The sequence below is a fragment of the Salmo salar genome, chromosome ssa19 (genome assembly GCF_905237065.1).
Source record: "Salmo salar chromosome ssa19, Ssal_v3.1, whole genome shotgun sequence".
In the NCBI taxonomy this organism is placed as follows: domain Eukaryota; kingdom Metazoa; phylum Chordata; class Actinopteri; order Salmoniformes; family Salmonidae; genus Salmo; species Salmo salar.
In genome coordinates this window covers 48,582,287-48,594,796 of record NC_059460.1, presented here as the reverse complement: position 1 = coordinate 48,594,796, position 12,510 = coordinate 48,582,287, and the positions used below count along the sequence as shown (strand labels likewise).

The 12,510-nt window shown below is 39.6% G+C and overlaps 1 protein-coding gene across 2 annotated transcripts in view; it reads right to left on the bottom strand.

Annotated features, from left to right (window-relative positions):
- LOC106578947 (protocadherin-15) overlaps positions 1-12,510 on the bottom strand; it is a 332,275-nt gene that overhangs the window by 240,081 nt on the left and 79,684 nt on the right. For both annotated transcript variants that reach the window (XM_014158252.2, XM_045702411.1), the window contains exon 2: positions 9,032-9,143. In XM_014158252.2, coding sequence (XP_014013727.1) covers positions 9,032-9,116 — 85 coding nt within the window. In that variant the 5' untranslated portion in view covers positions 9,117-9,143. The remainder of the gene's footprint in view (positions 1-9,031; positions 9,144-12,510) is intronic.

The window sequence follows — 12,510 nt, the reverse complement described above, 5'->3', positions numbered from 1 at the left end:
GTGGCGCATAGCAGAGAGAGAACTCTCTGGATAAGTGTGTAGGTGTGAGTGGGACACTTTGCCTGCCTTAGCACCGGATTGGTGCTGCTCAGTGCTCAGGGGGAACCAACCTACAGTCCTATCAATGCACAGCCCTGGTTCCCCAGCAGAGTCTGGTTATAGGCCTGGACATAGCCCCGTTTCAGTAACTACGCTTGTCTTATTGTATATATTAAATGACTTAGATAATAGGAATCACTGTGTTGCCATATTTATAGACCTATCCAAGGCATTTACTTGGTGTTTGGGGTTTTAGGTTGGGTTTCTGTATAGCACTTTGTGACGTCGGCTGATGTAAAAAGGGCTTTTCAGATACATTTGATTGATGGATTTCATACTGTCAACCATCCTCTATTCATTCAAAGGTTGTCTGAAATGGGCATCGACCAGGCGTCTTGCAAGTGGTTTGGGAACTATCTATCAGACACAACACGATGTGTGCTTTCTGATGGTGCCAAGTCAAGTTACCTCAATATTACTAAAGGTGTCCTGAAGGGGTCGATTTTGGAACCTGTCCTATTTATATAAATCATATTGGTCTATCTGCAAAAACCTGTAACATTCATCTGTATGCAGATGACACTGTTATGTACGCTATTGCCCCTACATCTGACTATGTTGGAGCTGTAGTCTGATTTTGTTGCCTTGCAGAAAGTCCTTGTTGATTTCAAATTCGTACTTAATGTTGGAAAAACTAAATGTAATTCTTGTAGAAATATTTCAGCTGGCATTTATGCATTAGATGGTTCTTTCATCGAGCAGGTTCCCGCCTATAAATATCTGGGCTTTTGGATTGAGAATAAATTGGACGTTTAAAAAACATACGGATGAGCTAGTAGAGAGGCTGAGCTTTAAAGTAAGCTTCTTTTATAGAAATAGATCATGACTCTCCCTAAACAGCAGGAAGCAGATTATACAGTCAACCTTCCTGCCAGTTTTTGACTACGGTGACACCATTTATCAGAATGCAGCAGCCACTACTCTTAAACCTTTGGATGCCGTCTACTATAGCACCCTTCGCTTTATCCCAGGTGACATTTTTTATATGCATCACTGCATCCTGTATTAAAAGGTTGGCTGGGCCTCATTAAAGTCCCGTAGATCATATCATTACTTACTTTTTGATTACAAAGCTCTACTACAGAAGCTTCCAACCTACCTAACTTGATTGTTGAAGCATAAAAACAAGAGTTACCAAACCCATTCACCGGATTGGTTAACTCTTGAGATTCCTCAGGTCTCCACCGAATTAGGTAAATCAGCTTTTAGTTTTAGCGCTCTACATTTTTTGGAATGACTTACAAAATTCATGACATTTGGTTTCCCTGGTACCACTAGGGCATTTTAAAACCCTGATGATAAATGAATTCACTGAGGTGTGCATTGTTTTCATTGACGACGGCTGTGACGTTTGTTATGTTCTATGTAATGTACTTGTTATTCTATCTTGTATCTTGTCGTTTTTATCTTTTATATTATGTCCTCAGGTCACCATTGGAAATTAGACTCTGGTCTCAATTGGGCTCCCCTGAATAAATAAAAGTTACTTATGAGGGGAAACTCAACTGTCTAACTGCAGAAAGAATGGAAAGAGGGACAGAGGAGAGAAATCATAGAGAGAGAGGTGGAGAAAGAGAGAGGGAGAGAGAGGTGGAGAGAGAGAGGTGGAGAGAGAGAGAGAGGTAGAGAGAGAGAGAGAGAGGGTGGTAGAGAGAGAGAGAGAGATGGAGAAAGAGAGAGAGAAGACAAAAAGAGAGAAGACAGAAAGAGAGAGTCTGTCTGCGTGGTGACACTGATATCTAGATATCTGGTATCTATCACTCCTATGAAGAGAGCGGGACAGGAGAGTGAGATAGAGAGTATTGAATTGAACTGAACTGAGAGAGAGAAGAGTGGACAAACTCAAATTAAGACCGTCTCTGTGGGTGACACTGATCACTGGCTTAAGACGGTATCTGTCGCTCCATGGCAACGACAGGATGAGGATGCATTCATTTGTTTTTGCATTGGAGTTGCTTTGCTACAACACACTCAACTCTCTAACATCCATCTACTTCAGTGACAAATGGATATCTTCGACTGAAATAGGAAATAGTCTACTTGACCATGATGATGTCATGCCACATTGCTCTAGGTGGTCAAGTGGTCTGATGTTTTACATGAATAGACAGACCAGAAACTATTCTCCAGCACCTTGACGATCATCCTAGGTAGTAGGTCAATATAAGAGCAATACCAACTACAGCTTCAAAGCCTTGACCCCTAATTAAGTCTAAATGTACATCAGAAAGTGGGGACACAGACAAAAGTGGTGAAAATCTGATTTGTTAACCAGAGGTGAAATTAACATCGCACCAAGGTGAGAACAGTTCATTAAAGTGTCCAACATTAGTGGCCCAACCCGATAAATCAATTTGAAATAGTTGGACATTTCTACCTATTTTTTCTTAAAAAAAAAAAAATTGTGGGGGGGGCAGGTGCACGGAGGAGCTTCGATAAATCAATAGTACATTTCAGAATATACAACTCCATTAAGGCACGGGTCAAATGAGTCAAATATTGGCACATAAATCCTGAGGAATCTGTCAAGTAGAATATGAATAAGGGAGCAAGAGGCTATAACTGAGCAGGAGTATAGAATCAGAGTTTAGCTGTGGGTCAAGGCAAGCTGAACATATCAGTTAGCTTGAATCTGAGACCATGACATTAAATACAGTGGTACAAATGACATAGAAATACTAAATTTTCATGAAAATCAACACATTCAATGTATTTCATTAACTGGGTATTCGGAAACAAAGACACACTGGCAAATGTAGTTGTGTGTGATATATATATATATATATATATATATATATATATATATATATATATATATATATATATGTGTAGCTGTACATACACTACCTTTCAAATGTTTGGGGTCACTTAGAAATGTCCTTGGTTTTGAAAGAAAGGCACATTTTTTGTCCATTAAAATAACATCAAATTGATCAGAAATACAGTGCAGACATTGTTAATGTTGTAAATGTCTATTGTAGCTGGAAACAGCAGATTCTTTATGGAATATCTACATAGGCATACAGAGGCCCATTATCAGCAACCATCACTCCTGTGTTCCAATGGTATGTTGTGTTAGCTAATCCAAGTTTATCATTTTAAAAGGCTAATTGATAATTAGAAAACCCTTTTGCAATTATGTTAGCACAGCTAAAAACTGTAGTGCTGATTAAAGAAGCAATATAACTGGCCTTCTTTGGACTAGTTGAGTATCTGGAACATCAGCATTTGTGGGTTCGATTACAGGCTCGAAATGTTCTTGTTCTGAGAAATGAAGGCTATTCCATGTGAGAAATTGCCAAGAAACTGAAGATCTGGTACAAAGCTGTGTACTACTCCCTTCACAGAACAGCGCAAACTGTCTCTCACCAGAATAGAAAGAGGAGTGGGAGGCCCTGTCGCACAACTGTGCAAGAGGACCAGTACAGTGGTTCCTCCTTTAAAAGTTGCGTCATACTGCGGCACACCTTGCGTGCTGCCGCAGCACGTCATTTAATTCTCAGCAATTTTTTCTCTCAGCAAGTTTTTGCTAGTTTGACCACCAGAGAGTATTCCGTATTGGCATTACCAGAGCATTTAAAACCTTTTTTGTAATAACATAGTATATTAAGAAATTTGGCTTAATTAATTTTATTAATATTATGGTGTTTCTATTCAGAGAAAAGCGAAACACTCAGGGTTTCCGTTAGGATGGAATGGAAAATATGGCGATGTACAACAGGACCGTCGGGAGTAGGCTACAGGATTGGAGGATTCTAAATTGTTTGCCTTCATTAGACAACTTTGTTACAATATTTCTGTAAATCAGTATTATTTATTCCCATAGTAATTTGCTATGGATCCATAACTAAATCAACATCTGCATTTTGAAAGAGTATTTTTTTATCATTATTTTATTAACAAAATGCGTTTGTTTATTAGGCTACTGTGCAGTCTACAATACATACTGTAGTAAACATGGGAAAGTGCCTAATTCCTTACATAAGGGAGAGCAGGCCATGTCTGTACTACAGAATGCAGTCCACGCAGGAGACCGGGGTTCAAATCCCCATTGGGGAGGCATAGGCTGTCCTTGTAAATATGAATTTGTTCTTAACTGATTCCATATGTGTTATCTGATAGTTGTGATGTCTTCACTATTATTAGACAATGTAGAAAATAGTAAAAATATTGAAAAATCCTGGAATGAGTAGGTGTGTGAAAACTTTGGACTGGTACAGTGAGGGGAGAAAAGTAGTTGATCCCCTGCTGATTTTGTACGTTTGCCCACTGACAAAGAAATGATCAGTCTATAATTTTAATGGGAGGTTTATTTGAACAGTGAGAGACAGAAAAACAACAACAAAAATCCAGAAAAACGCATGTCAAAAATGTTATAAATTGATTTGCATTTTAATGAGGGAAATAAGTATTTGACCCCTCTGCAAAACATGACTTAGCACTTGGTGGCAAAACCCTTGTTGGCAATCACAGAGGTCAGACGTTTCTTGTAGTTGGCCACCAGGTTTGCACACATCTCAGGAGGGATTTTGTCCCACTCCTCTTTGCAGATCTTATTCAAGTCATTAAGGTTTCGAGGGTGACGTTTGGCAACTCGAACCTTCAGCTCCCTCCACAGATTTTCTATGGGATTAAGGTCTGGAGACTGGCTAGGCCACTCCAGGACCTTAATGTGCTTCTTCTTGAGCCACTCCTTTGTTGCCTTGGCCGTGTGTTTTGGGTCATTGTCATGCTGGAATACCCATCCACGACCCATTTTCAATGCCCTGGCTGAGGGAAGGAGGTTCTCACCCAAGATTTGACGGTACATGGCCCCATCCATCGTCCCTTTGATGCGGTGAAGTTGTCCTGTCCTCTTAGCAGAAAAACACCCCCAAAGCATAATGTTTCCACCTCCATGTTTGACGGTGGGGATGGTGTTCTTGGGGTCATAGGCAGCATTCCTCCTCCTCCAAACACGGCGAGTTGAGTTGATGCCAAAGAGCTCCATTTTGGTCTCATCTGACCACAACACTTTCACCCAGTTGTCCTCTGAATCATTCAGATGTTCATTGGCAAACTTCAGACGGGCATGTATATGTGCTTTCTTGAGCAGGGGGACCTTGCGGGCGCTGCAGGATTTCAGTCCTTCACGGCGTAGTGTGTTACCAATTGTTTTCTTGGTGATAATGGTCCCAGCTGCCTTGAGATCATTGACAAGATCCTCCCGTGTAGTTCTGGGCTGATTCCTCACCATTCTCATGATCATTGCAACTCCACAAGGTGAGACCTTGCATGGAGCCCCAGGCTGAGGGAGATTGACAGTTCTTTTGTGTTTCTTCCATTTGCGAATAATTGCACCAACTGTTGTCACCTTCTCACCAAGCTGCTTGGCGATGGTCTTGGAGCCCATTCCAGCCTTGTGTATGTCTACAATCTTGTCCCTGACATCCTTGGAGAGCTCTTTGGTCTTGGCCATGGTGGAGAGTTTGGAATCTGATTCATTGATTGCTTCTGTGGACAGGTGTCTTTTATACAGGTAACAAGCTGCGATTAGGAGCACTCCTTTTAAAAGTGTGCTCCTGATCTCAGCTCGTTACCTGTATAAAAGACACCTGGGAGCCAGAAATCTTTCTGATTGAGAGGGGGTCAAATACTTATTTCCCTCATTAAAATGCAAATCAATTTATAAAATTTTTGACCTGCGTTTTTCTGGATTTTTTTGTTGTTATTCTGTCTCTCACTGTTCAAATAAATCTACCATTAAAATGATAGACTGATCATTTCTTTGTCAGTGGGCAAATGTACAAAATCAGCAGGGGATCAAATACTTTTTTCCCCTCACTGTACTTGCTGGAACGGAATATGACAGTCCTTGTAAATAAGCATTTGTTCATAACTGACTTGCCAAGTTAAATAAAGGTTACACTAAGAGCATAACATTTCTGCACCCTAATTTTCAAATTTTTGTCTAACCAATACCCAAATGGAGATTAAGTGAAATATAAACATCCGCATTTGAATGTCCTTTTTTATCGTTATTTTATTAACAAAAGCATAAAGATGTTGATGAAGAAATACTGTACTGCTGTTTTGAGTTAGAAATGTAACACTTTAGAGTACTTAAGCATCAGATACATTGCAAGTTGAGGGATTTTCACAACAGTAGGCGGGTTATGAAAAGTCTATTGTCCTGCTAATAGGAAACATTTGCATGATGGGCTACACCTGCTACAGTTGTGACGTCTTCACTGTTATTCTACATTGTAGAAAATAGTAAAAATATAGATAAATCCTTGAATGCGTAGGTGTGTCCAAACTTTTGACTGGTACTTGCTTAATTAATTTGATTAATATTATGGTGTTTCTATTCCATGAAAAACCCTCTGGGTTTCAGTTAGGATGGAACGGAAAATATGGCGCTGTACAACGTGATGTCTGGCAGTACAGTACTGGGCTATTTAACTAAATAATCCCTGTGTCATGCTTGTCTCAGAGCAGCACAAAACAGTGCTAAACTAGATGTAGGCTTTTTCTTCTAACTTCAATATGCTCTTAAAATAAATAACACCTACACCATTTTTAACAGTATATCTAAAAATATTTTTTTCAATGATGTGACTTTCCGCCAATAATTACATTTAGAGGATTGGAGGACTCTATATTAATATCTAAGGGGCATTTTCCTTACATTAGGAGACTGGAGGACTCTTATTAATATCTAAGGGGCTTTTATATCATTTTAAATTAAATAATAATTGCTTTGTTTAAAAAGTAACGACATTTTGGAGATTTCGTTTTCATTTAACCTAGAGTGAGCGAGAAAAAGGCCATTCTTGAACATGGGGTGAGACATTCTCACTAATTTGTAAATAAAGCCAGTCATTTAGAATTATTTATTTCTGGAGAAACCTAACTTGATTATTTAGCAGACATCACTTGCTTATATTCAGTCAACACATATCTTAAGAATATCATGGAATATTTGAAAATTTTCGCTTCTCCATGCTTGTCTCAGAGCCGCGCGAAACGGTACTGAAATAGACGGCCACATCGGGAAGGCTATGTATTCTGTGCCCACTCGTGGTATCTTTCTTCCGTTACACATCCTTGGAATAGCAGAACAGCATAACGGTCCGGGCAGCCCTTGCTGTGCCTGGTGAGCAGTTGGTCAAGTTCTGTTGTAAGAAAAGGAATGGAAATGTCAGGGTGAACCGAAAACCTGACGAACCCGCCACGTACTGTATGTTGACTCTGCCTGTCGGGGGTGGAGTTCCAGAGCTCACAGGTGTGCCTGGCATGGATTGTAACTCCATCTCATCCCTCACCCTTTTCAACGCATGAGTGAGTCAATGACTATTCAAGCCATTGACTCATTGATGAATGAAGATGATGAGCGATCGGCAAAGGCAATCTGTAATCTGTGGGCATCACGGTTCGGTAAGAAATGTTATAAATATATATATTATTTGTAAAAACTTCTCAGAACACTAACCATGTGTGTTCGCTTGTTTTGTTCTGTTCTGTAGTTTCGACCCAATGATTCGTCTGACAAACAAAGAACTTTGCGTCCTGCAGGCCCAGGCATGGATCAAAGCTGGCGAGACATTCAATAACGTCATCTTTACAGACGAATCAACCATGGCCCTTGAGCAATTTGCTCAAAATTGCTACAGAAAAAAAAGAAGAAGCTCAAGAAGATTAACAAAAGCATAAATATGTTGATGAAGAAATGCTGTTTTGTGCTGTTTTGAGTTAGAAATGTAACACATTAGAGTACTATATATTGCAAGTTGAGGTATTTTCACAACAGTAGCCTGGCTATAAAAAGTCTATTGTCTTGCTAATTGAAACCATTTGCATGCTGGGCTACATTCTTTATTGTAACCACAATGTCACACATAATTTGTACGTAACTTTCCAATTACTTTTAGTTTGGGAATTACAAATGTGCGCTTTCTTTTTAGTTACATTGTATTAGTTTGAACGTGCAGACTTTTTTCTTTAAGTTGTTTTATGTAGGATGCTACATTTTTGACCAGTTGCAATTGTAAGTAGGCCTAATAAAAAAAAACGTATATTAGGCTGTTAAGCCTCATAACTGGTTGAGGTAGGCTAAGTTATTTTATATAGGTCTAGGCTCCGAAGAAATAGACTCCAATGCAGCCCACTTGTTGTTTGTAAAGTCAAATTCAAAATTCAAAAGGCACTCGCACATCTGAGCAATGGTCTTCGTCAGAGCTTTTGTGAGTTTTTGCATTTTTTGCAGTCAGTTGAGGACTTGTGAGGCATCTGTTTCTCAAACTAGACACTCTAATGTACTTGTCCTCTTTCTCTGCACCGAGGCCTCCCACTCCTCTTTCTATTCTGGTTAGAGACAGTTTGCACTGTTCTGTGAAGATCTTCAGCTTCTTGGCAATTTCTCGCCATGGAATAGCCTTCATTTCTCAGAACAAGAATGGACTGGCGAGTTTCAGAAGAAAGTTCTTTGTTTCTGGCCATTTTGAGCCTGTAATCGAACCCACAAATGCTGATGCTCCAGATACTCAACTAGTCCAAAGAAGGCCAGTTTTATTGCTTCTTTAATCAGACGAACAGTTTTTAGCTGTGCTAACATAATTGGAAAAGGGTTTTCTAATGATCAATTAGCCTTTTAAAATGATAAACTTGGTTTTTCTAACACAATGTGCCATTGGAACACAGGAGTGATGGTTGCTGGTATTTTAATGGAGAAAAATTTGCTTTTCTTTCAAAAACAAGAAAATGTCTTAGTGGCCCCAAACTTTTGAACGGTAGTGTATATATGTTGTTGTATATATGTAGTTGTATATATGTAGTTGTATATGTAGTTGTGTGTGTGTGTGATATATATATATATATATATACAACTATATATATAGTTGTACAGTGTGCATAGGATATGGGTGCTGAGGAGGTGGTATAGAGGACTTACCATCTGTGTCTTGAGACAGGCAACAAGTAGCTAACAGCAGAAGTCCTATCCCTAACCATTTGAAGTGCCATGACCTCTTCTGCATTTTTGTCAATCGTTACTGCGTGCCTACCTGGAGGGCGAGAGAGAGAGAGAGAGAGAGAGAGAGAGAGAGAGAGAGAGAGAGAGAGAGCGAAAGAAAGATAAGGAAAATTACTTTTCTGTCGTGTATGTCATAATAAGTCCTGCCATCCTGACTTGAACAGGAAAAACTCCTCTTGGCCCTATCCTCTAGGTCTAATTAGCTTCATAGACAGGTCATAATAGCTGAAATCTTTACATCCACATGTTAACATGAACATCGACAACACAGAACAAACTGCCATGCCACGGTATCTTGACATGGTATCTTTGACATGGTATCTTGGCATGGTATCTTGTTAACATCTTAACTCTTTCTCTACAACATCGTCCACTATTCCTTCTCCAGAAACCAGAAAACCTAACCTTCACAGGGGAATTGCAGGTATTCGTAAAGAAATCTGAATCAGTCCATTTCAAAGGACATATCCTACCCAATTTTACCTTAGTGAAAGTATTTTTTCGAAGGGCTACGGGGGTCTTCTATCAAATTCAGGTTCTCTCATGTAATACCACCAGGGAGGAACTACATTCAACCATTCCCTTTGAAGTAGACAGTGTAGTTTATAGTATTTTCCACCTGAGAGATATTACAGTAACGGTCCACAATAAAGTATAGCTTTGATGTTTCCTTCATGTCTTCATTGGTAACTAATTATATGAAAATCGGTCTCTTCCATGTATCCCTTCACTACTGATAATATACCCCAAAAAATGTTTTGGGGAAATGTATTGAAAGAGGATTGTAAGAGGATAGTGCTAGGGTAAAAATGCATGCAATCGCTAAGATATGCAGGTACTGTGAATTCATGACTGTGTGGCTCTCACAGACGGTGTAGAATGCAATGTTAACTGACTTGCCTAGTTAAATTAACAAAAGGAATTTCGCTCAAAATAAAATATAAAAGCAATGGAGAAATGCAATGGGTTGAAATTATTTTTCAATAGTACATACTTTGGTAGAAAGCTTTAGTCCTGAGCAAAGGAAAAATACCACACAGAGACATATCGTGACGTAGGCTATCAAGCTAACCGATTCCTTATAACATCAAGCCCTTCTCTTTCTGAACTGATTCGAGTTGCAAGTGTTATTGTCACATATACAGCAGATTTAAACAGTACAGTGAAATGCTTAACTTGCGAGCTCTTTCCCAACAATGCACATCGCTACCCAGTTATGTACAGGGGTGCAACTTTGGTTTAAGTAGTGGTGGGAATTTAACTTATAAACAAAAATGTTCCAGTCCAATAAGCACTCCAAACAGCCTGCCTGACTTGGAGGCGTCTGCATGGTCCTAAAGCACACCAATTGCCTCGTTTTGTATCACATTCCAATGATAAAACTGGGGGGCACAAAAATGCAATTTCAGAATGTGGGGGACATGTCCCCCCCATCCCCAGTAAAAGTTGCGCCCCTGGTCATGTAAGTGGACTGATAATTATGGTCTTTGCTCCTCTCAACCAAGAGCTTCTTTGGAGAGAAAATGTAATTTCATACACTCCATTGTCAGAACGGATGCATATCTTTCCCCCATTGTAGTTCTGTTCCCAGATGAAACCAGAGAGACCTCTGACAACCAAGCCTCAAAAGCAAAATGAACACTGGGGTTTCAAAGCTTTAATGCCAAAATATGTCTAGTTTTCTCATGTAGCAGAGCTTTTGAGCATTTAATCCACCCAGGTAATTGACTGTAGAGAGATTTTAAAAACATAAATCCACACACAACAAACAAGTGCACACACACACGTGCACCCACACACACACATGTATGCCCACACACGCACACATTTATGCCCACACACGCACGCACGCACGCACGCACACGCACACGCACACACACACACACACACACACACACACACACACACACACACACACACACACACACACACACACACACACACACACACACACACACACACACACACACACAGTAAACATCTTCCCCAGAATTGATATAGGTCTCAATAAGCTAATGGCCCAAGACAGAGCCCTTCACTTCAGCTTTAATCCCTTAGAGTAACAGAGACAACACCTGCCTTCCTGTGCCATTGGCTCAACCTCCCAGCAGCACAATCTCACAAAAAGGCTCCACATCTACTCTGACAACAACTGCCTTTTATTAATATTCTTTGAGAGGGAAAGCTAATATATTTTCGGAGAAAAAAAATGATTTCCAATATTTTGTAAAGTGGAAAAAGTTGGCATAAAAAGAGAAAGACTATGATATTATATGTGTTCTCTGAAAGGTTTTCTTGAATAGGCTGTTGGTTCTTCCTGTAATCTACTGTCTATGAAATGGAGGAGACTGGAAAGTAACATGGTACTTTGGAAGTCATAATTGTGTATTGTCTGAGAAGCAGGCAAAGGGCAGCTGGGTAATGGACCACATTTAACTTGTTAACACTGCTAATCCAGTTCTGTCACCGGTGTTTCACTAACTCTGTGAGGAGAAGCACCATTAGCCAGGCGAGCTATCTAAAGGGAAACTATTCATTGGGAATAATGAGGCGGAAAGGGAATGTGATGTTGTGGAACTGGCAATAACACTGAAGGAAGGATTACTCTTACCAGTAATTAGTAGATCAGTAAAAAAACAGCCATCTTTACCTTACTTTATCGCAATGTTTCACTAGAAACTTGATAAACCTTTACAACATATTAATCCGTCCAATAGCACTCTACTGTCTTGGAAAAGAAAATACCTTGCCAACAAAAAGTAAAATCTCTTTAATGTATTCTTCATTGGACATTGTGTAATGGTCTTTCCCAGAGAACTTTAATATCTATTAGGCTGGTGAAATTTAGCCCTCATTATCCACAGTGAAAGGTAATCAGGCAGGACTGGGTTGTAGTGGAGCAGGAGCCAGAGGAGAGTAATGATGGCACTGATGCCCATCAACACTAACACCGGAGCACCTTGATTTACTCATGCAAGAGAGCCTCTCTGAAACATCTCTGAAATATCTACAACCCTCGGAAATATCTGTATCAAGATGATAGTTTTAACATTTACACTGTTTGCAAACAAAATATTTGGGGTTCCGATCTGATGTGACAGTTGAACTGAGCTCATGAGACATCTACAGTTTAAGTTAAATTGTTCATGAATCAATGGGTAAATATCATTCATTTAAAAGTCTAACAATGGATGTAGCAACTGCAGATTGCCCCTTTAAAGGTCTACAAGCTCTACTAAAGCTACTGAAGCCTACACGATAAACAAGAGAATGCAAAATGAAGGCAAATAACGAGAGGAATCAAAAGACTAATAATTGGTTAGATTTGGTATATTTGTGAGTGTTTTTCCCCCCATTAAAAACAATCTGTGAATGACTCATGTTCAGAGATGAATGAC